The sequence below is a fragment of the Pristiophorus japonicus genome, chromosome 4 (assembly GCF_044704955.1).
Source record: "Pristiophorus japonicus isolate sPriJap1 chromosome 4, sPriJap1.hap1, whole genome shotgun sequence".
Classification (NCBI taxonomy): Eukaryota; Metazoa; Chordata; class Chondrichthyes; family Pristiophoridae; genus Pristiophorus; species Pristiophorus japonicus.
In genome coordinates this window covers 315,338,520-315,362,851 of record NC_091980.1, presented here as the reverse complement: position 1 = coordinate 315,362,851, position 24,332 = coordinate 315,338,520, and the positions used below count along the sequence as shown (strand labels likewise).

The window sequence follows — 24,332 nt, the reverse complement described above, 5'->3', positions numbered from 1 at the left end:
GTCAGTGCCGCTGCGACCCGGATGTGGCGGTCTCCTAGGCAACGGTTGCCGGGCGGGCGGCACGCGGGCGGTCTCCTGGCAACCGGCTGCCGGGGAGCGGACAGCGGGAGGCGGCGGGCGGCCGGCCGCAGACTCGGGGATGGCCCGCTACCCGTGCGGCGGGGACTGTCGCTGTGGCTGCCACCCACTGGTGGTGTCAAGCAGCACGAACTGGACCCAGAGCGAAGTGGCCAGCTGGATCAGGATGCTGGGCTTCCCGCAGTACAAGGTGGCCGGGGCTGGGTGCGGTGGGCCAAGGGCCGGCAGCCTTGGGTACCCGCAACTCCAGCGGGCGGGGGGGGTCATAGCAACATAGAGGAGGTGGGGGGGGGGGGTCATAGCAACATAGAGGAGGTGGGGGGGGTCATAGCAACATAGAGGAGGTGGGGGGGGTCATAGCAACATAGAGGAGGTGGGGGGGGTCATAGCAACATAGAGGAGGTGGGGGGGGTCATAGCAACATAGAGGAGGTGTGTGGGGGGGGGTCATAGCAACATAGAGGAGGTGGGGGGGGGGTCATAGCAACATAGAGGAGGTGTGTGGGGGGGGGTCATAGCAACATAGAGGAGGTGGGGGGGGGGGGTCATAGCAACATAGAGGAGGTGGGGGGGGGGGGTCATAGCAACATAGAGGAGGTGGGGGGGGGGTCATAGCAACATAGAGGAGGTGTGTGGGGGGGGGTCATAGCAACATAGAGGAGGTGGGGGGGGGGGGGTCATAGCAACATAGAGGAGGTGTGTGGGGGGGGCTTGACCCATCCAACTCCACGGAGGTGTGTGGGGGGCCTGACCCATCCACCTCCATGGCACGAACCTGGTATTGCAGTACTTCCAGGAACGGTGCAGTGGCTCTCGGCCTTTTGGCTAAGAGCATTGGCGCAGAGTGATCCTTGAATGGGCCCAAGGTGACCTCTGGCGTTTGTGATTTGACAAAGAATTGGAACGATTGGCTACGAATTTAAAAAAAAAACATAGAAAATAGGTGCAGGATAGGCCATTCGGCCCTTCGAGCCTGCACCGCCATTCAATGAGTTCATGGCTGATCATTCCCCTCAGTGTCCCTTTCCTGCTTTCATTCCCCATACCCCTTGATCCCTTTAGCCGTAAGGGCCATGTCTAACTCTCTCTTGAATATATCCAATGAACCGGCCTCAACAACTCTCTGCGGCAGGGAATTCCACAGGTTAACCAGGAGGGATTGCACAAACTCGGCCTGTCTTCCCTGGATAAGGGGTTGATCTGACCAAAGTTTTCAGGGTATTAAGGGGGACATCATCATAGGCAGTCCCTCGAAACGAGGATGACTCTCTCCCGCGCCAAAATACCTCATTATCTTATATGTTTCTATAAGATCACCTCTCATTCTTCTGAACTCCAATGTGTGCAGGCCCAACCTGCTCAACCTGTCCTCATAAGGGGAACAGATAGGGTAGAGAGAGTTCTAGGATATAAGAAATAGGAGCAGGAGTCGGCCATACGGCCCCTCGAGCCTGCTCCACCGTTTAATACGATCATGGCTGATCTGATCATGGACTCAGCTCCATTTCCCTGCCCGCTCCCCATAACCCTTCACTCCCTTATCGTTCAAAAATCTGTCTATCTCCGCCTTAAATATATTCAATGACCCAGCTTCCACAGCTCTCTGAGGCAGAGAATTCCACAGATTTACAACCCTCTGAGAGAAGAAATTCTTCCTCATTTCAGTTTTAAATGGGCGGCCCCTTATTCTGAGACTATGTCCCCTAATTTTAGTTTCCCCTATGAGTGGAAATACCCTCTCTGCATCCACCTTGTCGATCCCCCTCATTATTTTATATGTTTCGATAAGGTCACTCTCATTCTTCTGAACTCCAATGAGTAGAGGCCCAACCTACTCAACCTATCCTTCATCTCTGGAATCAACCGAGTGAACCTTTTCTGAACAGCCTCCAATGTTAGAGCCAGACCTTTCAGGAGCAAAGTTAGGACACACGTCTACACACAAAGGGTGGTAGAAGTTTGGCACTCTCTTCCGCAAACTGCATTAATTGTTAATTTTAAATCGTAGATTGATTAGCTTTCTGTTAACCAAAGGTATGAGGGGATATGGGCCAAAGGCAGGTATATGGAGTTAGGTCGCAGATCAGCCATGATCTCACTAAATGGCAGAACAGGCTCGAGGGACTGAATGGCCTTCTGCTCCTATGTTCTTATAATGGGATCTCTAGTTTGGCTTCCTTTTTCTTTTATTCGTTTCTTGGACGTGGGCATCGTAGGCAAGTCCAGCATTTATTGCCCATCCCTAATTGTCCTTGAGATGCTTGTGAGCCGCCTTCTTGAACTGCTGCAGTCGCTGTAGTGATGCTGTTAGGGAGGGAGTTCCAGGTTTTTGACCTGGTGACGATGAAGGAATGACGATGTATGTCCAAGTCAGGATGGTGTATGACTTGGAGGGGAACTTGGAGGTGATAGTGTTCCCATGTGCCTGCTGCCCTTGTCCTTCTAGGTGGTAGAGGTCGCAGGTTTGGGAGGTGCTGCTGAAGAAGCCTTTGCGAATTGTTGCAGTGCATCTTGTAGATGGTACTCACTGCAGCCACAGAGAATATTTAAGGTGGTACAATGGATGCCAATCAAGCGGGCTGCTTTGTCCTGGATGGTGTCGAGTTTCTTCAGTGTTGTTGGAGCAGCACTCATCCAGGCAAGTGGAGAGTATTCCATCACACTCCTGACTTGTGCCTTGTAGATGCTGGAAAGGCTTTGGGGAGTCAGGAGGTGAGATGTTTTTTACGATGGGAAAAGCTTACAATGGGATGTCCAGTTTAGCTATCCATTCGATCTCCTCCTGAGAGGCCAAGCGGAGAAATGAGGTGACTCCCGCAACAGATTGTGGTGGGCAGATTGATGTGATGTCTTCCATGGTCTGGGACTCATGGCCACAGTTGCACTTGGGGTCGTCGCTCATCTTCCACTGGTGGAGCAGGTGGCCGCACCGTCTGTGCCCTGTACAGATTGGGGCGAGCGCTGTCTACCGTCTCCGAGAGAGGTCGAAGCCAGGGACCTCTGCTTTTGGGTCAGGGATGAAGTGTTGGTTCCCACGATTCCATCCATCTGGATAGCGGGTCGATACTAGTTGCGTGAATATTGGCTGCTGTTTCCCAGAATGGCCGGCATGATTTTAAGCACTTTCGCGGTGGGTCTTTCAAGTCTTTGTGAATGGGTAGGTTGGTGTTGCTCATGACCTTTTCCATCTCACGGAGCACAGTGACGTTGCGACAAATGGCAGACGGGGCAATGTGGGACAGCACCGGGAGCCACTCAGTTGGAGCGGACTGGAGCGTCCCTGCACGTTTAGCTGCACATCCACGATCTTTGTGTGGCGGCTGCAGGACCATGAGGCAGAGCGGTATTCTGCAGCAGAGCAGACGAGGGCAACTGTTGCGGAGCGAAGTGTTCTGGCTGTGCTCCCCCCGTGATGTTCCAGTGAGTTTCCGGACCAGGTTCACCCTGGTGTTTACTTTTTGGCCGGTGTTGGTGAATGAGGCCGATAAGTGAAAGTCCTGTCCAGGGTGACGCCCGGGTGCTTTTGGAGGTGTTCATGGGTAAGTCGCCTTCCGCAGAAGGAAACATTGAGTTTTTTCCCGGCGGCGTTGTTGTTCAGATGGAACGATGACACGACTATCTTCTCTGGATTGGGGTGGGAGCACCAGGTCTGGAAGCAGCCTTCCAATGGGTCCAGGTCCCTTGTGAGCATCCTCCTTGCTTCCTCTAGCGTTGATGCCTGTGATAGCAGTGCTATGTCATCGACACATGCGAACTTCAGGGATTTGGTGCAGGGCAGGTCCGTCATATAGATGTTGAAAAAAGCCAGACCTTTGTTAAGCATCCGTGTTCGGCTGGACTTGTCACCAAGATAGAAGCGGAACTTACAGTTGGTCGTCAGAGTGTTGACAAGCCTGAGAGTCTTGTGGCTTTGGATGATGATTGAAAGTTTCAGCAGCAAGCTTTCGGGCCAGACAGGGTAGCCATCATCATCATCATCATCATCATCATCATCATAGGCAGTCGCTCGGAATGAGGAAGACTTCCTTCCACTCCTGAAGTGAGTTCTCTGGTGGCTGAACAGTAATACGAGAGCCACAGATTCTGTCATAGGTGGGACAGATATTCGCCAAGGGAAGGGATGTGTGGGACAGGTTTACCGCACGCTCCTTCCGCTGCCTGCGCTTGACCTCTTCACGCTCTCGGCGTTGAGATTCGAAGAGCTCAATGCCCTCCCGGATGCACTTTCTCCACCTAGGACGGTCTTCAGCCAAGGACTTCCAGGTGTCAGTGGTGATGTCGCACTCTACCAGGGAGGCTTTAAGGGTGTCCTTGTAATGTTTCCGCTGCCCATTTTTGGCTCGTTTGCCGTGCAGGAACTCCGCATAGAGCAATTGCTTAGGGAGTCTCGTGTCTGGCATGCGAACTATGTGGCCTGCCCAGCGAAGCTGATCGAGTGTGGTCAGTGCTTCAATGCTGGGGATGTTAGCCTGAATGAGGACACTGATGTTGGTGCATCTGTCCTCCCAGGGGATTTGCAGGATCTTGCGCACACATCGTTGGTAATATATCTCCAGCGACTTGAGGTGTCTTCTGTACATCGTCCATGCCTCTGATCCATACAGAAGGGCGGGTATTACTACAGCCCTGTAGACCATGAGCTTGGTGGTAGATTTGAGGGCCTGGTCTTCAAACACTCTTTTCCTCAGGCGGCCGAAGGCTGCACTGGCGCACTGGAGGCGGTGTTGAATCTCCGCATCAATGTCTGCCTTTGTTGATAAGAGGCTCCCGAGATATGGGAAATGGTCCACGTTGTCCAGGGTCGCACCATGGATCTTGATGATTGGAGGGCAGTGCTGTGCGGCGGTGACAGGCTGGTGGAGGATCTTTGTCTTACGGATGTTAAGCGTAAGGCCCATGCTTTCATATGCCTCGGTGAATACATCGACTATATCCTGGAGTTCAGCCTCAGAATGTGTGCAGACACAGGCGCCGTCCGCGTACTGTAGCTCAACGACAGAGGTTGGGGTGATCTTGGACTTGGCCTGGAGGCGGCGTAGGTTAAACAGCTTCCCACTGGTTCTGTAGTTTAGTTCCACTCCAGCGGGGTGACTGTGAAGTGGAGCATGGCAGCAAGAAAGATTGAGAAGAGGGTTGGAGCGATGACACAGCCCTGTTTGATCCCGGTCCGGACTTAGATTGGGTCTGTAATGGATCCGTTGATAGGGATCACGGCATGTCGTCGTGGAGCAGGTGAAGGATGTTGACAAACCTTTGGGGGCATCCGAAACGGAGGAGGACGCTCCATAGAGCCTCACGGTTGACAGTGTCACAGGCCTTTGTAAGATCGAAAAAGGCCATGTATAAGGGCTGGCGCTGGTCCCTGCATTTTTCTTGCAGTTGTCGTGCTGCCAAGATCATGTCCATCGTGTCCCGTAGGGGACGAAGTCCGCACTGTGATTCCGGGAGGAGCTCCTCGGCCACAGGGGGAAGACGGTTGAGGAGAACTCTAGCGACAACTTTCCCAGTGGCTGATAACAGGGAGATTCCCCTGTAGTTGCCGCAGTCGGAATTGTCCCCTTTTTTAAAGGTGGTCACGATCACTGCATCTCTGAGATCTCCCAGCATGCTCTCCTCCTTCCAGATGAGAGAGGTGAGATCATGTATTTGCGCCAACAGTGCCTCTCCGCCATACTTCAATGTCTCAGCAGGGATTCCATCTGCACCCGTAGCCTTGTTGTTCTTAAGCTGTCCCATGGCTTTGCCTACCTCGTGCAACGTTGGGGTTTCACTCAGTTGGTGGCAGGTCGCATGCTGCGGGATGGAGTCGAGAACACTCGAGTCAAAGGCAGAGTCTCGATTGAGGAGATCTTCGAAGTGCTCCTTCCAGTGGGCCCTGACAGCCTTGGTGTCCTTGATGAGTGTTTCCCCGTTCTTGGCCAGGAGCGGGATTGGGCCTTGGGAGCTTGGACCGCAGGTAGCCTTGACTGCAATGAAGAATCCTCGCATATCGTGGCTGTCGGCCAGTTGTTGTATCTCCTGTGCTTTCTCCATCCACCACCTGTTCTTTAGGTCCCGGATTTTTTGTTGGACCTCAGCCTTGAGCCGTCTGTAATGTTGCTTTGCTGCTCCCGTGTTGGGTTGTTGCTTGAGGCTCAAAAATGCTCTGCGCTTGCGATCTATTAGTTCTTGGATCTCCTGATCATTTTCATCAAACCAATCCTGGTGTTTTCTGGTTGAGTGATCAAGTGTCTCTTCACAGGCACTGGTTATAGAGGCCTGGAGGGCAGACCAAGCACTGTGGGGCATTCAGCATCTCAGGGTCATCAAGGCACGCCAGATTACCTGTGAGGCACTGGTTGGGGCCCGCTAACTCTTCGAGGCCCGCCGGCTTTTCGGAGCCCGCCCGGACCTGCTGACTCTTCCGAGGCCAGCAAACTCTTCTGGGGCCCGCCAACACTTCAGGGCCCGCTGACTCTTTGGAGCCTGCCGGGACCTGCCGACAGGGTCGTAGGCTGATGACAAGTCCATGAAGGCAGCTCCGGTCTTCAGCTGGTTCTGGAACCCTGCCTCAGTGTTGCTGGTGAGTGCAAGGGCCTGGTCAGAGCAGCTTCTTCTCTCCCTGATGCCCACCCTTCAGTGTAGCCCCTAAAGCTGGTTTTATCTGGTTAAAGACAAGCCATTCGACCACCTTGTAGACCGTAGACAGAAGGGCGATGGGGCGATAGCTTTTTGGCTTAGTTTTCCTGGATTTAGGAAGTCAACGACTTTGGAATGGTTGCAAACTTCTGGGATTATCCCAGTGTCATGGATGTTGGAAGCGAGTTTGGCAAGCCACATCCATCCATTTGATGTGTGGATACAGCAGTGAAAGTAAACACCCGGGCAACTTTATGCCGGGCGAATATACACCAGGGGGAATATACACCCAGGAAATATACACCCAGGGAATATAATCCCGATTACAAACTGCACCATTTCCTATTACTGAAATGAGTCCAGTGTCCCAGTCTCAACCATCCTTCCCCAACTCCCCCACCCCCCTACCCAATTCCAAATCAACCACTGTGTAATGTTTTTCTGTCCTTTATTCCAGGATTGTTTCCTATCAAACGGGATCACTGGCAAGAAGCTCATTTTTATCAACTGCTCCACCCTGCCCAACTTGGGAATCACAGACTTCGAACACATGAAGGTCAGTGTTTGGGTTTAAAGGAATGCTGGTCCATTTCCCCTGGTTACCATTTTAAAGTCATACACTCTGTCCTTGTGTTTATTTTCGTATTAGAAATGCCCAGATCCACATTTATAATAGAAACTGTCTGTGTATGTCGGTCACACTGTATTTACATTCTTCAGCCGATGGTGGAGCTGCAGGGCCTCTGCTGCCTTAAACAGAGTTCCGTTTGTTCACTTGAGTAGTAACGAGTTCAGTCTTCTGGTTATAATCATTTTATTTAACTTCAGCATAGAAAGCAATTTGCAAGCAGAGTATAGTCACAGATAGAGCGTGCAAACCCAGGCATGTGTTTTCTGTGCTCTCTGAACAAAGGAAAAAGCTTGCATTTATACACAGCGATTTACTTGTACTTCTTTTATGCTGCTCACAATGCGGTCTCCTCTACATTGGGGAGACCAAACGCAGATTGGGTGCCCGCTTAGCGGAACACCTCCTTCAGTCTGTAAGCGTGACCCCAGTCGCCTGTCACATTAATTCCCTGCTCCACTCCCACACTGACCTCTCCGTCCTCGGCCTCCGACACTGTTTCAACGCAAGCTCGAGGAACGGCACCTCATCTTTTGTTTAGACACTTTTTAGCCTTCTGGACTCAACATCGAGTTCACCAATTTCAGAGCGTAACTGTTGTGTATCTGTAAAGCATGCACTCCCATGTTCCGCCACCAGGGAGCGCATCCCCTGAAGTCCCAAGGGATCCCAGCATCCCTTGGGAGCACTGTATATAAGCTGGCCCCGAAGGCCTGTTCCTCACTCTGGAGTGTCTTGATAAAGACTGAGGTCACTGTTACTTTAACCTCCCTGTGTGCAGTCTCATCTGTGTTAGGAACACAATAACTGGCAATGAGAACACAAATCCAATGCAAAGATGCAGCAAACTGTGGGCACCCTGGAGAAGTTCTCGGGAGGGTGAGGACTGGGAAGCCTATGTCGAACGGCTAGACCAGTACTTTGTAGCCAACGAGCTGGATGGAGAAGTAAGCGCTGCAAAAAGGAGAGCGGTCCTCCTCACAGTTTGCGGGGCACCGACCTACAGCCTCATGAAGAATCTTCTGTCTCCAGTGAAACCCACAGATAAGTCGTATGAGGAGCTGTGTACACTGGTTCAGGAGCATCTTAACCCGAGGGAGAGCGTGCTGATGGCAAGGTATCGGTTCTACACATGCCAGCGATCTGAAGGTCAGGAGGTGGCGAGCTACGTCGCTGAGCTAAGGCGACTAGCAGGACAATGTGAATTTGATGGCTACCTGGAGCAAATGCTCAGAGACTTTTTTTGTACTGGGCATTGGCCACGAGACCATCCTACGAAAACTTTTGACTGTAGAGACACCGACCCTCAGTAAGGCCATTGCGAAAGCACAGGCATTTATATCCATCAGTGATAACACCAAACAAATCTCTCAGCACACAAGTGCTAGCAATGTTCCTAAATTAACTGGAACTATGTTTGCGAGCAGAAATGTACAGGGCAGAAACCACGAGTCTGCAACTGCCAGCAGGTCTCAGGTGACCCAGATGACTCAGAGTCCGCAACAAAGGATGAATGCAAGGCAATTCACACCTTGTTGGCGTTGTGGAGGCTTCCATTCAGCCTATTCATGCCGCTTCAGAGCTGCAAGCTCTGCAAAACCTGCTAACCACCACGTGGCAGAGGAAGATCGGTCCATAGTGGATGAAAGCAATTTTGAGCCTCAGAGAGAGGAAGCAGATGCTGAAGTACATGGGGTGCACACATTTTCGACGAAATGTCCATCTATAATGCTAAATGTAAAATTGAATGGCTTACCCGTAGCCATGGAACTGGACACTGGCGCTAGCCAATCCATCATCAGTAAAAAGATGTTTGAGAGACTGTGGTGCAACAAGGCACTCAGACCGACCCTGAGTCCCATCCACATGAAACTGAGAATGTATACCAAAGAGCTTATCACTGTCCTGGGCAGCGCCATGGTCAAGGTCACCTACAAGGGCACAGTGCACGAACTGCCACTCTGGATTGTCCCGGGCAATGGCCCCACACTGCTTGGAAGGAGCTGGCTGGGCAAAATCTGCTGGAACTGGGATGACATCCGAGCGCTATCACATGTCGATGAGGCCTCATGTACCCAGGTTCTGAACAAATTCCCTTCCCTTTTTGAGCCAGGCATTGGAAACTTTTCCGGGGCGAAGGTGCGGATCCGCTTGGTCCCAGAGGCACAACCCATTCACCACAAGGTGCGAGCAGTACCTCACATGATGAGGGAGAGAGTGGAAATCGAGCTGGACAGGCTGCAACGCGAGGGCATCATCTCCCCACTGGAATTCAGCGAGTGGGCCAGCCCGATTGTTCCAGTTCTCAAAAGTGATGGCACAGTCAGGATTTGCGGTGATTATAAAGTAACTATTAATCGTTTCTCGCTACAGGACCAATACCCGCTACCTAAGGCAGATGACCTATTTGCGACGCTGGCAGGAGGCAAGACGTTCACCAAGCTCGACCTGACTTCGGCCTACATGACGCAGGAGCTGGAGGAGTCTTTGAATGACCTCACCTGCATCAACACACACAAGGGACTGTTCATCTACAACAGATGCCCGTTTGGAATTCGGTCAGCTGCAGCGATCTCCCAGAGAAACATGGAGAGCCTACTCGAGTCAGTACCACGCACGGTGGTTTTTCAGGATGACATATTGGTCACGGGTCGGGACACCATCGAGCACCTACAAAACCTGGAGGAGGTCCTCCAGCGACTGGATCGCGTAGGGCTGCGGTTGAAGAGGCCGAAATGCGTCTTCATGGCAACAGAAGTGGAGTTTTTGGGGAGAAAGATCGCGGCGGACGGCATTCGGCCCACAGACACCAAGACAGAGGCTATCAGGAACGCGCCCAGACCACAGAACGTCACGGAGCTGCGGTCGTTCCTGGGACTCCTCAACTATTTTGGTAACTTCCTACCGGGGTTAAGCTCCCTCTTAGAGCCCCTACATGTGTTATTGTGTAAAGGTGAGAACTGGGTGTGGGGAAAAAACCAATTAATTGCTTTTGAGAAAGCCAGAAACATGCTCCAACAAGCTGCTTGTATTGTATAACCCGTGTAAAAGACTTGTGCTAGCATGTGACGCGTCGTCGTACGGAGTCGGGTGTGTATTACAACAAGCTAATGTTGCGGGGAATTTGCAATCTGTCGCCTATGCCTCCAGGAGCTTGTCTAAGGCCGAGAGGGCCTACAGCATGATTGAGAAAGAGGTATTAGCGTGTGTGTTCGGGGTAAAGAAAATGCATCAGTACCTTTTGGCCTCAAATTTGAGCTGGAAACCGATCACAAGCCCCTCATATCCCTGTTCGCTGAAAACAAGGGGATAAATACTAATGCCTCAGCCCGCATACAAAGGTGGGCACTCGCACTACCAGCGTATAACTATACCATCCGCCACAGGCCAGGCACCTATAACTGTGTGGATGCTCTCAGTTGGCTACCATTGCCCACCACGGGGGTGGAAATGGCGCAGCCTGCAAACTTGTTGATGGTGGCGCAGCCCGCAGACTTGTTGATGGTCATGGAAACGTTTGAAAATGATAAATCACCTGTCACGGCCCGCCAGATTAGGACTTGGACCAGCCAAGATCTTCTGCTGTCCCTAGTAAAAAAACTATACTGCATGGGAGCTAGGCCAGCATCCTCGTTGAAATGCAAGAGCTAATCAAGCCGTTCCAGCGGCGAAAGGACGAGCTGTCCATTCAGGCAGACTGCCTGTTGTGGGGTAACCACATAGTGCTACCCAAAAAGGGCAGGGAGACGTTCATCTCGGATCTCCACAGCACACACCCGGGTATAGTAATGATGGAAGCGATAGCCTGATCCCACGTGTGGTGGCCCGGTATCGACTCTGACTTAGAGTCCTGTGTACGGCAATGCAGCGTATGTGCTCAGTTGAGCAACGCGCCCAGAGAGGCACCACTAAGTTTGTGGTCCTGGCCCTCCAGACCATGGTCGAGGATCCATGTCGACTATGCGGGTCCGTTTCTCGATAAAATGTTCCTGGTGGTGGTGGATGCTTTTTCAAAATGGATTGAATGTGAAATAATGTTGGGAAGCCACCATTGAAAGCCTGAGGGCCATGTTTGCCACTCACGGCCTGCCTGACATACTGGTCAGTGACAACGGGCCATGTTTCACCAGTTTCAAAGAATTCATGACCTGCAATGGGATCAAACATGTCACCTCAGCCCCGTTTAAACCAGCCTCCAATGGGCAGGCAGAGCAGGCAGTACAAACAATCAAACAGAGCCTTAAACGAGTCACAGAAGGCTCACTCCAAACCCGCCTGTCCCGAGTACTGCTCAGCTACCGCACGAGATCCCACTCACTCACGGGGTGCCCCCGGCTGAGCTACTCATGAAAAGGACACTTAAAACCAGACTCTCGCTGGTTCACCCCAACCTGCATGATCAGGTAGAGAGCAGGCGGCAGCAACAAAATGTAAACGATGGTCACGCCACTGTGTCACAGGAAATTGATTTGAATGACCCTGTGTATGTGCTGAACTATGGACATGGTCCCAAGTGGATCGTGGGCACGATGATAGCTAAAGAAGGGAGTAGGGTGTTTGTAGTCAAACTAGACAATGGACAAATTTGCAGAAAGCACCTGGACAAAACGAGGCTGTGGTTCACAGACTGCCCTGAACAACCCACAGCAGACACCACCTTTTTCGAGCCCACAACACACACCCAAAGGATCAACGACACCACCCCGGACCAGGAAATCGAACCCATCAAGCCCAACAGCCCAGCAAGGCCAGGCTCACCCAGCAGCTCTGCAGGGCCAACCACACGCCAGCCCAGCGAGGGCACAGCCAACATACCAGAACAGACATTTGTACTGAGGTGGTCCACCAGGGAAAGAAAGGCTCCCGACCACCTCACCTTGTAAATAGTTTCCACTTTGACTTTGGGGGGGAGTGGGGAGTGATGTTGTGTATCTGTAAAGCATGCACTCCCATGTTCCGCCACCAGGGACTGCATCCCCTGAAGTCCCAAGGGATCATAGCATTCCTTGGGAGCACTGTATATAAGCCGGCCCCTAAGGCCTGTTCCTCACTCTGGAATGTCTTGATAAAGACTGAGGTCACTGTTAAACATAGAAACATAGAAAATAGGTGCAGGAGCAGGCCATTCAGCCCTTCTAGCCTGCACCGCCATTCAATGAGTTCATGGCTGAAAATGAAACTTCAGTACCCCCTTCCTGCTTTCTCGCCATACCCCTTGATCCCCCGAGCAGTAAGGACTTCATCTAACTCCCTTTTGAATATATTTAGTGAATTGGCCTCAACTACTTTCTGTGGTAGAGAATTCCACAGGTTCACCACTCTCTGGGTGAAGAAGTTTCTCCTCATCTCGGTCCTAAATGGCTTACCCCTTATCCTTAGACTGTGATCCCTGGTTCTGGACTTCCCCAACATCGGGAACATTCTTCCTGCATCTAACCTGTCTAAACCCGTCAGAATTTTAAACGTTTCTATGAGGTCCCCTCTCATTCTTCTGAACTCCAGTGAATACAAGCCCAGTTGATCCAGTCTTTCTTGATAGGTCAGTCCCACCATCCCGGGAATCAGTCTGGTGAACCCTCGCTGCACTCCCTCAATAGCAAGAATGTCCTTCCTCAGGTTAGGAGACCAAAACTGTACACAATGCTCCAGGTGTGGCCTCACCAAGGCCCTGTACAACTGTAGCAACACCTCCCTGCCCCTGTACTCAAATCCCCTCGCTATGAAGGCCAACATGCCATTTGCTTTCTTAACCGCCTGCTGTACCTGCATGCCAACCTTCAATGATTGATGTACCATGACACCCAGGTCTCGTTGCACCTTCCCTTTTCCTAATCTGTCACCATTCAGATAATAGTCTGTCTCTCTGTTTTTACCACCAAAATGGATAATCTCACATTTATCCACATTATACTTCATCTGCCATGCATTTGCCCACTCACCTAACCTATCCAAGTCACTCTGCAGCCTCAGCATCCTCCTCGCAGCTCACACTGCCACCCAACTTAGTGTCATCCGCAAATTTGGAGATACTACATTTAATCCCCTCGTCTAAATCATTAATGTACAATGCAAACAGCTGGGGCCCCAGCACAGAACCTTGCGGTACCCCACTAGTCACTGCCTGCCATTCTGAAAAGTACCCATTTACTCCTACTCTTTGCTTCCTGTCTGACAACCAGTTCTCAATCCATGTCAGCACACTACCCCCAATCCCATGTGCTTTAACTTTGCATATTAATCTCTTGTGTGGGACCTTGTCGAAAGCCTTCTGAAAGTCCAAATATACCACATCAACTGGTTCTCCTTTGTCCACTTTACTGGAAACATCCTCAAAAAATTCCAGAAGATTTGTCAAGCATGATTTCTCTTTCACAAATCCATGCTGACTTGGACCTATCATGTCACCATTTTCCAAATGCGCTGCTATGACATCCTTAATAATTGATTCCATCATTTTACCCACTACTGAGGTCAGGCTGACCGGTCTATAATTCCCTGTTTTCTCTCCCTCCTTTTTTAAAAAGTGGGGTTACATTGGCTACCCTCTACCCGATAGGAACTGATCCAGAGTCAATGGAATGTTGGAAAATGACTGTCAATGCATCCGCTATTTCCAAGGCCACCTCCTTAAGTATTCTGGGATGCAGTCCATCAGGCCCTGGGGATTTATCGGCCTTCAATCCCATCAATTTCCCCAACACAATTTCCCGACTAATAAAGATTTCCCTCAGTTCCTCCTCCTTACTAGACCCTCTGACCCCTTTTATATCCGGAAGGTTGTTTGTGTCCTCTTTAGTGAATACTGTACCAAAGTACTTGTTCAATTGGTCTGCCATTTCTTTGTTCCCCGTTATGACTTCCCCTGATTCTGAGTGCAGGGGACCTACGTTTGTCTTTACTAACCTTTTTCTCTTTACATACCTATAGAAACTTTTGCAATCCGCCTTAATGTTCCCTGCAAGCTTCTTCTCGTACTCCATTTTCCCTGCCCTAATCAAACCCTTTGTCCTCCTCTGCTGAGTTCTAAATTTCTCCCAGTCCCCAGGATCGCTGCTATTTCTGGCCAATTTGTATGCCACTTCCTTGGCTTTAATACTATCCCTGATTTCCCTAGATAGCCATGGTTGAGCCACCTTCCCTTTTTTATTTTTACGCCAGACAGGAATGTACAATTGTTGTAATTCATCCATGCGGTCTCTAAATGTCTGCCATTGCCCATCCACAGTCAACCCCTTAAGTATCATTCGCCAATCTATCCTAGCCAATTCACGCCTCATACCTTCAAAGTTACCCTTCTTTAAGTTCTGGACCATGGTCTCTGAATTAACTGTATCATTCTCCATCCTAATGCAGAATTCCACCATATTATGGTCACTCTTCCCCAAGGGGCCTCGCACAATGAGATTGCTAATTAGTCCTCTCTCATTACACAACACCCAGTCTAAGATGGCCTCCCCCCTAGTTGGTTCCTCGACATATTGGTCTAGAAAACCATCCCTTATGCACTCCAGGAAATCCTCCTCCACCGTACTGCTTCCAGTTTGGCTAGCCCAATCTATGTGCATATTAAAGTCACCCATTATAACTGCTGCACCTTTATTGCATGCACCCCTAATTTCCTGTTTGATGCCCTCCCCAACATCACTACTACTGTTTGGAGGTCTGTACACAACTCCCACTAATGTTTTTTGCCCTTTGGTGTTCTGCAGCTCTACCCATATAGATTCCACATCATCCAAGCTAATGTCTTTCCTAACTATTGCATTAATCTCCTCCTTAACCAGCAATGCTACCCCACCTCCTTTTCCTTTTATTCTATCCTTCCTGAATGTTGAATACCCCTGGGTGTTGAGTTCCCAGCCCTGATCATTCTGGAGCCACGTCTCCGTAATCCCAATCACATCATATTTGTTAACATCTATTTGCACAGTTAATTCATCCACCTTATTGCGGATACTCCTTGCATTAAGACACAAAGCCTTTCGGCTTGTTTTTTTAACACCCTTTGTCCTTTTTGAATTTTGCTGTACAGTGGCCCTTTTTGTTCTATGCCTTGGGTTTCTCTGCCCTCCACTTTTCCTCATCTCCTTTCTGTCTTTTGCTTTTGCCTTCTTTTTGTCTCCCTCTGTCTCCCTGCATTGGTTCCCATCCCCCTGCCATATTAGTTTGACTCCTCCCCAACAGCACTAGCAAACACTCCCCCTAGGACATTGGTTCCGGTCCTGCCCAGGTGCAGACCGTCCGGTTTGTACTGGTCCCACCTCCCCCAGAACTGGTTCCAATGCCCCAGGATTTGTTACTTTAACCTCCCTGTGTGCAGTCTCATCTGTGTTAGGAACACAATAGTAACTTCTGCCCATATTCTGCTCCCTTTCCTCCTTTTTTTAATCCTACCCCACCCCCACCCACCCCGATCTTATGTATTTTCTCTCTCTGTTTCCCATTGCAGCTGGTAATTATTCCGCCATTCACACCCTATCTAGACTAACCTTTTTCTCACTCCTGCCAGTACCATCTCAAGTCGACCCATCATCCCTTTTGTCTCTCTAATCTCTCCTGCCTTCCACCCTGTCACAGACCTTCTCTTTTGTTCTTTCCTTCCCTCCCCCTTTCAGTGCTCCTTAAGAATTTGTTCATTTTGAACATTCACCAGTTCTGAGCAAGGGTCATCGACCTGAAACGCTAACTCTGTTTCTCTCTCCACAGATGCTGCCTGACCCACTGAGTATTTCCAGCATTTTCTGTTTTTATTACATTTATACACTGTTTGCTTATCAAATCAGAACAGATATTGTCTAATATGGTAGGCTTTGGCTGCTGCATAGTTCAGAGACACAAGTCTGCATTTTCTTCAACATACATGAACAATGTTAGAAACATGTAAAAATATCGTACCTTCCAGTCTCTCCCATCCTGACACAGTGGGGTCAAAATTCAGGGTCAGTATCAGGCCCGTTGGCGGAATCGAGTGGCCGCTGTGTTGCAGTCCATTGGCCCAAATTCAGGTCGGGGATTTTTCGGCCTGCCCGCACTTCCACCCCGCTGCTGATGACTGCCGCAAGTGCATCATCAAAATGCACACTGAATTTAGCGACCGGAGCTTAAGCATGCGTGTTGCATCAGGAATATGTCATGATTGACAGCAGCCAGCTGCTGGTTTGTGCCCCCCAATGAGCCTCTAATGAATTTTCCGTCGGGGCTGAAGGGCACGTGTTTGTTTTAAACTCACCCTTGATGATTCTTTGACCTCGGGACTTGTAAGGGAAAAGGACAACACGTGGCACAGAATTTAGGCTTAACCCAGTGTCAGTTTTATTACGCAGAAGAGCTAACTAAAACTACAGAACTAGACTTCTAAGAGAAATCGACTGAAGACATGCAATCACCCTTCCTGGTTGTAGCTATTGTAAGTTCATGGTCGTTGGTTCCGTGACTGGCTGGTTATTCTTCTGGCCGTTCTCTGCAGTGCTGTTCCTTCCACTGTCCCTCGCTTCGGTACCACGCTTCCGTTTCCCCGCCGAACGTTGATGGACGACTGGTAGTGGGTGTACGTGTACCTGTACGTGTACCATTCTATGTCTGTCTGCTTCTGCTCTTCTGTGTGTACACGTGTCCTTCTGCTTCTTCTCCTGAGCTGCTTCTAGCTCGCATATGTATATCCAGGTTTTGACTGATCTTCTGCCACTGCGGTTTCTGATAATGTGTTTGCATCGATACATTGCTTTGTGATGATCCTGGTTGATTGACTGCAATAATGGACTCTACTGTTCCCAGTTTGCACATGGAGTCTGCGAGACGCAAGATGACTCCTCATCTTAACACCTCGTTCCCCAACACCTCACGCCTGTGGTGATTCCTTTGTTGTCCGGTCGTCTTGCAGACTTGGTGTCTCCAGTGAGCTTGTTCCCAACCACTTTGGCCAATCAAGTTCAGGGCCTCATGTAACAACTCCATTGTTATTATGCATAAAGTCAGTTTTGGTTCCTGACCACAGGGTGTCCTTAATTGGCGTGAGTCACCACCTGCCTTTTTGCTTCCATTGTCCAGTTTAATTCTAAAAGCTTGTATTAATCAATTATTAGTTCATGGTCTCTTTCTGTGCTTTTTTTCTGAAGATTTGTAACCTTACAGGGTGCTAAAAGCTGTGTGCCTGGTCACTAAGCTCTAACACTCACATTAACGCAAATGTGTTCATAGCCTCACCCTTCTGTATCTGTGTAACCTCCACTAGCCCGACAACCCCCAAAACTGGCTTCTAACTGAAGCTGTAGACAACCAAAAACCCAGCCCATAATCGATATTACCACAGAGGGAAGATTTAATTACAGCATGACCAGTTTACACAGATAATTTCTATTCTTAATGTTAACATAGGAATTTATAAATGAAAAGTTGACAGGAAGTGCAATTAATATTTTAGCGCATTAAATTGTTATAATAGGACATGAGGGAGTCTTCCACTACAGAGCAGTGAGATTTCCCCATACACGCCATGTGGGAATGTTCCATTACAGAGCAGTGAGATTTCCCCATACCCGCCATGTGGGAGTGTTCCATTACAGAGCAGTGAGATTTCCCCATACCCGCCATGTGGGAATGTTCCACTACAGAGCAGTGAGATTTCCCCATACCCGCCATGTGGGAGTGTTCCATTACAGAGCAGTGAGATTTCCCCATACCCGCCATGTGAGAGAGTGTTCCATTACAGAGCAGTGAGATTTCCCCATACACGCCATGTGGGAATGTTCCATTACAGAGCAGTGAGATTTCCCCATACCCGCCATGTGGGAGTGTTCCATTACAGAGCAGTGAGATTTCCCCATACACGCCATGTGGGAGTGTTCCATTACAGAGCAGTGAGATTTCCTCATACCCAGCATGTGGGAGTGTTCCATTACAGAGCAGTGAGATTTCCCCATACCCGCCATGTGGGAGTGTTCCATTACAGAGCAGTGAGATTTCCCCATACCCAGCATGTGTGGGAGTGTTCCATTACAGAGCAGTGAGATTTCCCCATACCCAGCATGTGGGAGTGTTCCATTACAGAGCAGTGAGATTTCCTCATACCCAGCATGTGGGAATGTTCCATTACAGAGCAGTGAGATTTCCCCATACCCGCCATGTGGGAGTGTGTTCAGATTTGAACCGCACGAGCTGAGTCTGGATGTTTCTCTGGCAGGCAGGGATTTTTCATGAGCCCAGACTTGAATATTCCAACGCTCTCCTGGCCGGCCACCCTCCATAAACTTGAGCTTATCCAAAACTCTGCTGCTGGTTTCCTAACTCGCACCAAGTCCCGTTTACCCATCACTCCTGTGCTCACTGACCTACATTGGCTCCCGGTCCAGCAATGCTTTGATTATAAAATAATCATCCTCGAGTTCAAATCCCTTTATGGCCTCACCCCTCCCTATCTCTGTAATCTCCTCCAGCCCTACAACCCTCTGAGATCTCTGCGCTCCCCCAATGCTGGCCTCTCTCGCATCCCCTATTTCCATTGCTCCACCATTGGTGGCTGTTATGTATGTAACCCGAGGCAACCTGCATCATACCACCACCAGAGGGCCTACCTGTTGGAGTCCCAAGGGATCCCAGCATCCCTTGGGAGCACTGTATATAAGCAGGCCTCCCATGCTGTACCAACACTCTGAAGTTTAAATAAAGGAACCAAGATCACACTTACTCATTGTCTACAGTACTCAGTTGCATCACTTAACAACTGGCGACGAGATAACGAACAACCACACAAAAATGCAAAGAACTGTTGGTATCTTGGAGAAATTCTCAGAAGGGGACGATTGGGAGGCCTTCGTGGAGCGACTCGACCAATACTTCGTGGCCAATGAGCTGGAAGGGGACGAGAACGCTGCCAAACTAAGGACGATCCTCCTTACCGTCTGTGGGGCAACAACCTATGGCCTCATGAAGAATCTTCTAGCTCCAGTGAAACCAACAACCAAATCCTATGAAGAACTGTGTACGCTGGTCCGGGAGCACCTAAATCCGAAGGAGAGCGTTCTGATGGCAAGGTATCGATTCTACACATTTCAATGGTCTGAAGGCCAGGAAGTGGCGAGCTACATCGCCGAACTAAGGCGCCTTGCAGGACATTGCGAATTCGATGGATTCCTTGAGCAAATGCTAAGAGACTTTTTTTCTGCTTGGCATTAGCCATGACGTTATCCTTCACAAACTATTGACTGTTGAAACACTGAATCTGAGCAAAGCCATAACGATAGCCCAGGCATTTATGTCCACCAGCGATAACACCAAACAAATTTCGCAGCGTAAAGAGGTTTCGGCTAGTACTGTACACAGAGTAACATCGTTTTCAGGCAGGAATGCATGTGGCAGAACGTACAAGCCGGCAGCTGCACGACCTCAGATGACCCAGAGTCCGCCATCAATCGTTAATGCGAGGCAATTAACACCTTGTTGGCGCTGCAGAGGTGATCATCGGGCCCATCAATGCCGCTTCGAACACTCTGCGTGCAAAGGCTGTGGAACAATGAGACACCTCCAGCGAATGTGCAGACGGGCTGCAAACCCTGCAAACCACCACGTTGCAGAGGAAGACCGATCCATGGTGGATCAGGCTGAACTAGAGACTCGAACCGAGGAAGCAGAAGTGTACGCGGTACACACCTTCACCACGAAATGTCCACCGATCATGTTAAAAGTTGAACTGAATGGAATTCCAGTATCCATGGAACTGGAGAAGGGTGCGAGTCAGTCTATAATGAGTAAAAAGGCCTTCGACAGGCTGTGGTGCAACAAGGCACACAGGCCCAAGCTTAGCCCCATTCATACCAAGCTAAGAACTTACACAAAAGAGCTGATCCTTGTTATTGGCAGCGCAGAAGTAAAAGTCTCCTGATGGAACAGTGCACGAACTCCCACTATGGATTGTACCAGGAGATGGCCCAACACTGTTCGGCAGAAGCTGGCTGGGAAAAAACCGCTGGAACTGGGACGATGTCTGAGCGCTCTGGTCCGTCGACGACGCCTCATGTGCCCAGGTTCTGAGCAAGTTCCCGTCATTGTTTGAGGCAGGCATTGGAAGTTTCTCGGGGGATAAGGTGCAGATCCACTTGGTTCCCGGTACACGGCCCATCTACCACAAGGCACAGGCGGTGCCATAAATGATGCGAGAGAAAGTGGACAGGCTGCAGCAAGAAGGCATCATCGCGCCGGTGGAGTTCAACGAGTGGGCCAGTCCGATTGTTCCGGTTCGCAAAGGTGACGGCACGATCAGAATTTGTGGGGACTATAAAATAACGATTAACTGATTTTCGCGACAGGACCAGTATCCGCTACCCAAGGCAGACGACCCATTTGCGACCCTGGCTGGAGGAAAGACGTTCACCAAGCTGGACCTGACCTCGGCCGACATGATGCAGGAGCTGGAGGAATCTTCGAAAGGCCTCAACTGCATCAACACACACACAGGTCTGTTCATCTACAATAGATGCCGTTTGGGATTCGATCAGCCGCGGCAATTTTCCAAAGGAACATGGAAAGTCTGCTAAAGTTGGTTCCGTGCACCGTGGTTTTCCAGGACGACATACTGTTCACAGGTCGGGACACCATCGAAGACTTGCAGAACCTGGAGTGGTTCTAAGTCGGCTAGATCGCCTGGGACTCAGGTTGAAACGCTCAAAGTGTGTTTGCCTGGCGCCAGAGGTCGAGTTCTTAAGGAGAAGAATCGTGGCAGACGGCATCAGACCCACTAACGCCGAGACGGAGGCCATCAAGAACGCGCCGAGATCACAGAACGTGACGGAGTAGCGGTCGTTCCTGGGACTCCTCAACTATTTTGGTAATTTCCTACCCAGGTTAAGCACCCTGCTAGAACCCCTACATGTGTTACTGCACAAGGGAGATGACTGGGTATGGGGGAATTCACAAGTGGCTGCTTTTGAGAAAGCCAGAAATCTGTTACTGCTTGTTCTGTATAACCCATGTAAACAATTAGTGCTAGCTTGCAATGCATCGTCATACGGGGGTCGGGTGTGTGTTACAACAAGCTAACGAATCGGGAACATTGCAACCGGTCACCTATGCGTCCAGGAGTTTGTCCAAGGCCGAAAGGGCTTACAGCATGATTGAAAAAGAAGCTCTGGCATGCATTTATGGGGTGTAAAAAATGCACCAGTATCTGTTTGGTCTCAAGTTTGAGCTAGAAACTGACCATAAGCCTCTCATATTGCTATTCTCAGAGAGCAAAGGTATTAATACCAATGCCTCTGCCCGCATCCAAAGATGGGCGCTCACGCTGTCTGCATACAACTATGTAATCCGCCACAGACCAGGCACAGAGAACTGCGCTGATGCTCTCACCGGGGTGGAAAAGGCTGCAGACTTGCTCTTTGTGATGGATGCATTCGAAAACGAAAAGTCACCCGTTACGGCCCGCCAGATCAGGACCTGGACCAGCCAGGATCCTTTACTGTCCCTGGTTAAAAAGCTGTCCTCCGTGGGAGCTGGTCCAGCGTCCCAGCGGAGATGCATTAAGAGATCAAGCTATTCCAACGGCGCAAAGACGAATGTCCATACAAACGGACTGTCTTTTGTGGGGTAATCACGTGGTTTTGCCTAAAAAAGACAGGGAAACGTTTATACGCGACCTACACAGTACCCACCCAGGCATAGTAATGATGAAAGCTATAGCCAGATCCCATGTATGGTGGCCCGGCATCGACTCAGACTTAGAGCCATGCGTGCGCCAATGCAACACTTGCTCTCAACCGAGCAATGCACCCAGGGAGGCATTGCTAAGTTTGTGGTCATGGCCCTCCAAACCGTGGTCTAGGATCCGCGTTGACTTTGCGGGCCCATTTCTTGGCAAAATGTTTTTGGTTGTTGTGAATGCTTATTCAAAATGGATTGAATGTGTAATAATGTCTGTAAGCACGTCCACTGCCACCATCGAAAGCCTACGAGCCATGTTTGCCACGCACGGCCTGCCTGATGTCCTTGTCAGCGACAATGGGCCGTGCTTCACCAGTGCTGAATTCAAGGAATTCATGACCCGCAATGGGATCAAGCACGTCACATCTGCCCCGTTCAAGCCTGCATCCAACGGCCAGGCAGAGCGGCAGTCCAAACCATCAAGCAAAGCTTGAAATGTGTGTCGGAAGGCTCCCTGCAGACCCAAGTCCTGCTCAGCTACCGTACCAGACCCCACTCGCTCACCGGGGTTCCCCCAGCCGAGCTGCTCATGAAAAGGGCGCTCAAAACAAGGCTCTCTCTTGTCCACCCTGAAAGGGCAGGCGGCATCAACAAAGCATGTACCATGACAGCACAAACTTGTCACGCGATATTGACCCTGTCTTTGTACTCAACTATGGACATGGTCCCAAATGGCGTGCTGGCACTATCATAACCAAAGAAGGGAGTAGGGTGTTTCAGGTCAAACTGGCTAATGGACTAATGTGCAGAAAGCATTTGGACCAAACCAAATTGCGATTCACAAACAGCCACGAGCAACCTGAAGGGGACGCCACCAACCGACTCTCCGATACACACACAAAGTGGCAACCGACATCACGGTTGACCACGAAGCTGAACTCACCAACCCCAGCAGCCCGACAAGGCCGGCTGCTCAGCAGCCCAGTGAAGAACCAACCAACTCACCCACACCTGCATTTGTACCGAGACGATCGACAAGGGAGCAAAAAGCCCCAGATCGTCTCACCCTGTAAATAAGTATACTATTGACTTTGGGAGGGAGTGATGTTATGTATGTAACCCGAGGCAACCTGCAAGATACCACCAACAGAGGGCGTACCCGTTGGAGTCCCAAGGGATCCCAGCATCCCTTGGGAGCACTGTATATAGTGCTGTACCATGCTGTACCAACACTCTGGAGTTTAAATAAAGGAGCTAAGGTCACACTTACTCATTGTCTACAGTACTCAGTTGCGTCACTTTATTATAAGCGTAATAGTGGCCGTGCCTTCAGCTGCCAAGGCCCTAAACTCTGGGATTCCCTCGCTAAACCTCTCCACCTCTCCTCCTTTAAGACGCTGCTTAACATCCACCTATTTGATCAAGTTTTTGCTCACCTTTCCTGATATCTTGTAGCTGTGTCAATTTCGGTTTGATAACGCTCCTGTGAAGCACCCTGGAACGTTTTTACTATGTTAAAGGCACTATATAAATGCAAGTTGTTGTTGCTTTTAGGTGATTTCCCATGCGATTCAGAAGCTGCTGGATATCAAGGAGCCGCTCTCCAGTCGGAGCATTGCCCTCCCCCGCAGGGATCCCATGGGGCTGTTTCTGGAGCGCAAGGCCCCGTCGGGACAGAGAGCCAATGCACTGACTCTGGAAGAATTCCTGAAGGAGGTGGACGACAATCCGAGTGGCAACTGTGAAGAATCCTACCTTCGGTTATGATCACGAAGAAACGCAGGCTTTTCAAAGTGGGCTACAGACCCTCGGGAGACCAAAAATGGGGATTCCAGATGTCCTGGTTCTCAGATTTCAGTCACTAACAAGTTGTCGTATTTTTGTTTATTTGTTGGTTTGTAATCGTGTCTATGTCTTTGTTCACTGCGATCTGGTCAATTCAGTGTCACCGATTCTGCAAAGTAGTTGCAAACATTTATGAATTTTTACTTCAGCCCATATCTGGTGAAGGGAGCATACTAACTGCTTATTATACAATAACCATCGACTCCAGTTTAGGAAGTGTCTCCTCTGAATATAAAGGGTTGTTTGACACCAGTTACAGTAAGCAAGAATGGGTCCAATATGAACTAAAACATTCTGTGTTGTGTGAACATCTGTAGGTCTGATAGTTAGCCCCAGTTGCTGTAAGTCGCCTATTGGAAGGCTATGTAGAATTTCCATTATATAGACTAAGGGGAGACCTGATTGAGATGTATAAAATAATGAAGGACCTGTTTCCCTTGGCAGAGGGGTCAATAACCAGGGGACATAGATTTAAAGTAATTGGGGAGAAGCTTAGAAACATAGAAAATAGGTGCAGGAGTAGGCCATTTGGC

The 24,332-nt window shown here is 49.9% G+C and overlaps 1 protein-coding gene across 1 annotated transcript; it reads left to right on the top strand.

Moving 5' to 3' along the window:
- The first annotated feature begins 82 nt into the window (after positions 1–82).
- On the top strand, positions 83–24,276 carry LOC139262413 (sterile alpha motif domain-containing protein 15-like). Its single transcript, XM_070877608.1, has 3 exons — positions 83–268; positions 7,153–7,251; positions 23,509–24,276. Exons 1-3 carry the CDS (start codon positions 140–142, stop codon positions 23,719–23,721), a joined length of 441 nt encoding a protein of 146 aa, XP_070733709.1. The 5' UTR covers positions 83–139; the 3' UTR covers positions 23,722–24,276.
- The last annotated feature ends 56 nt before the right edge of the window (positions 24,277–24,332 follow it).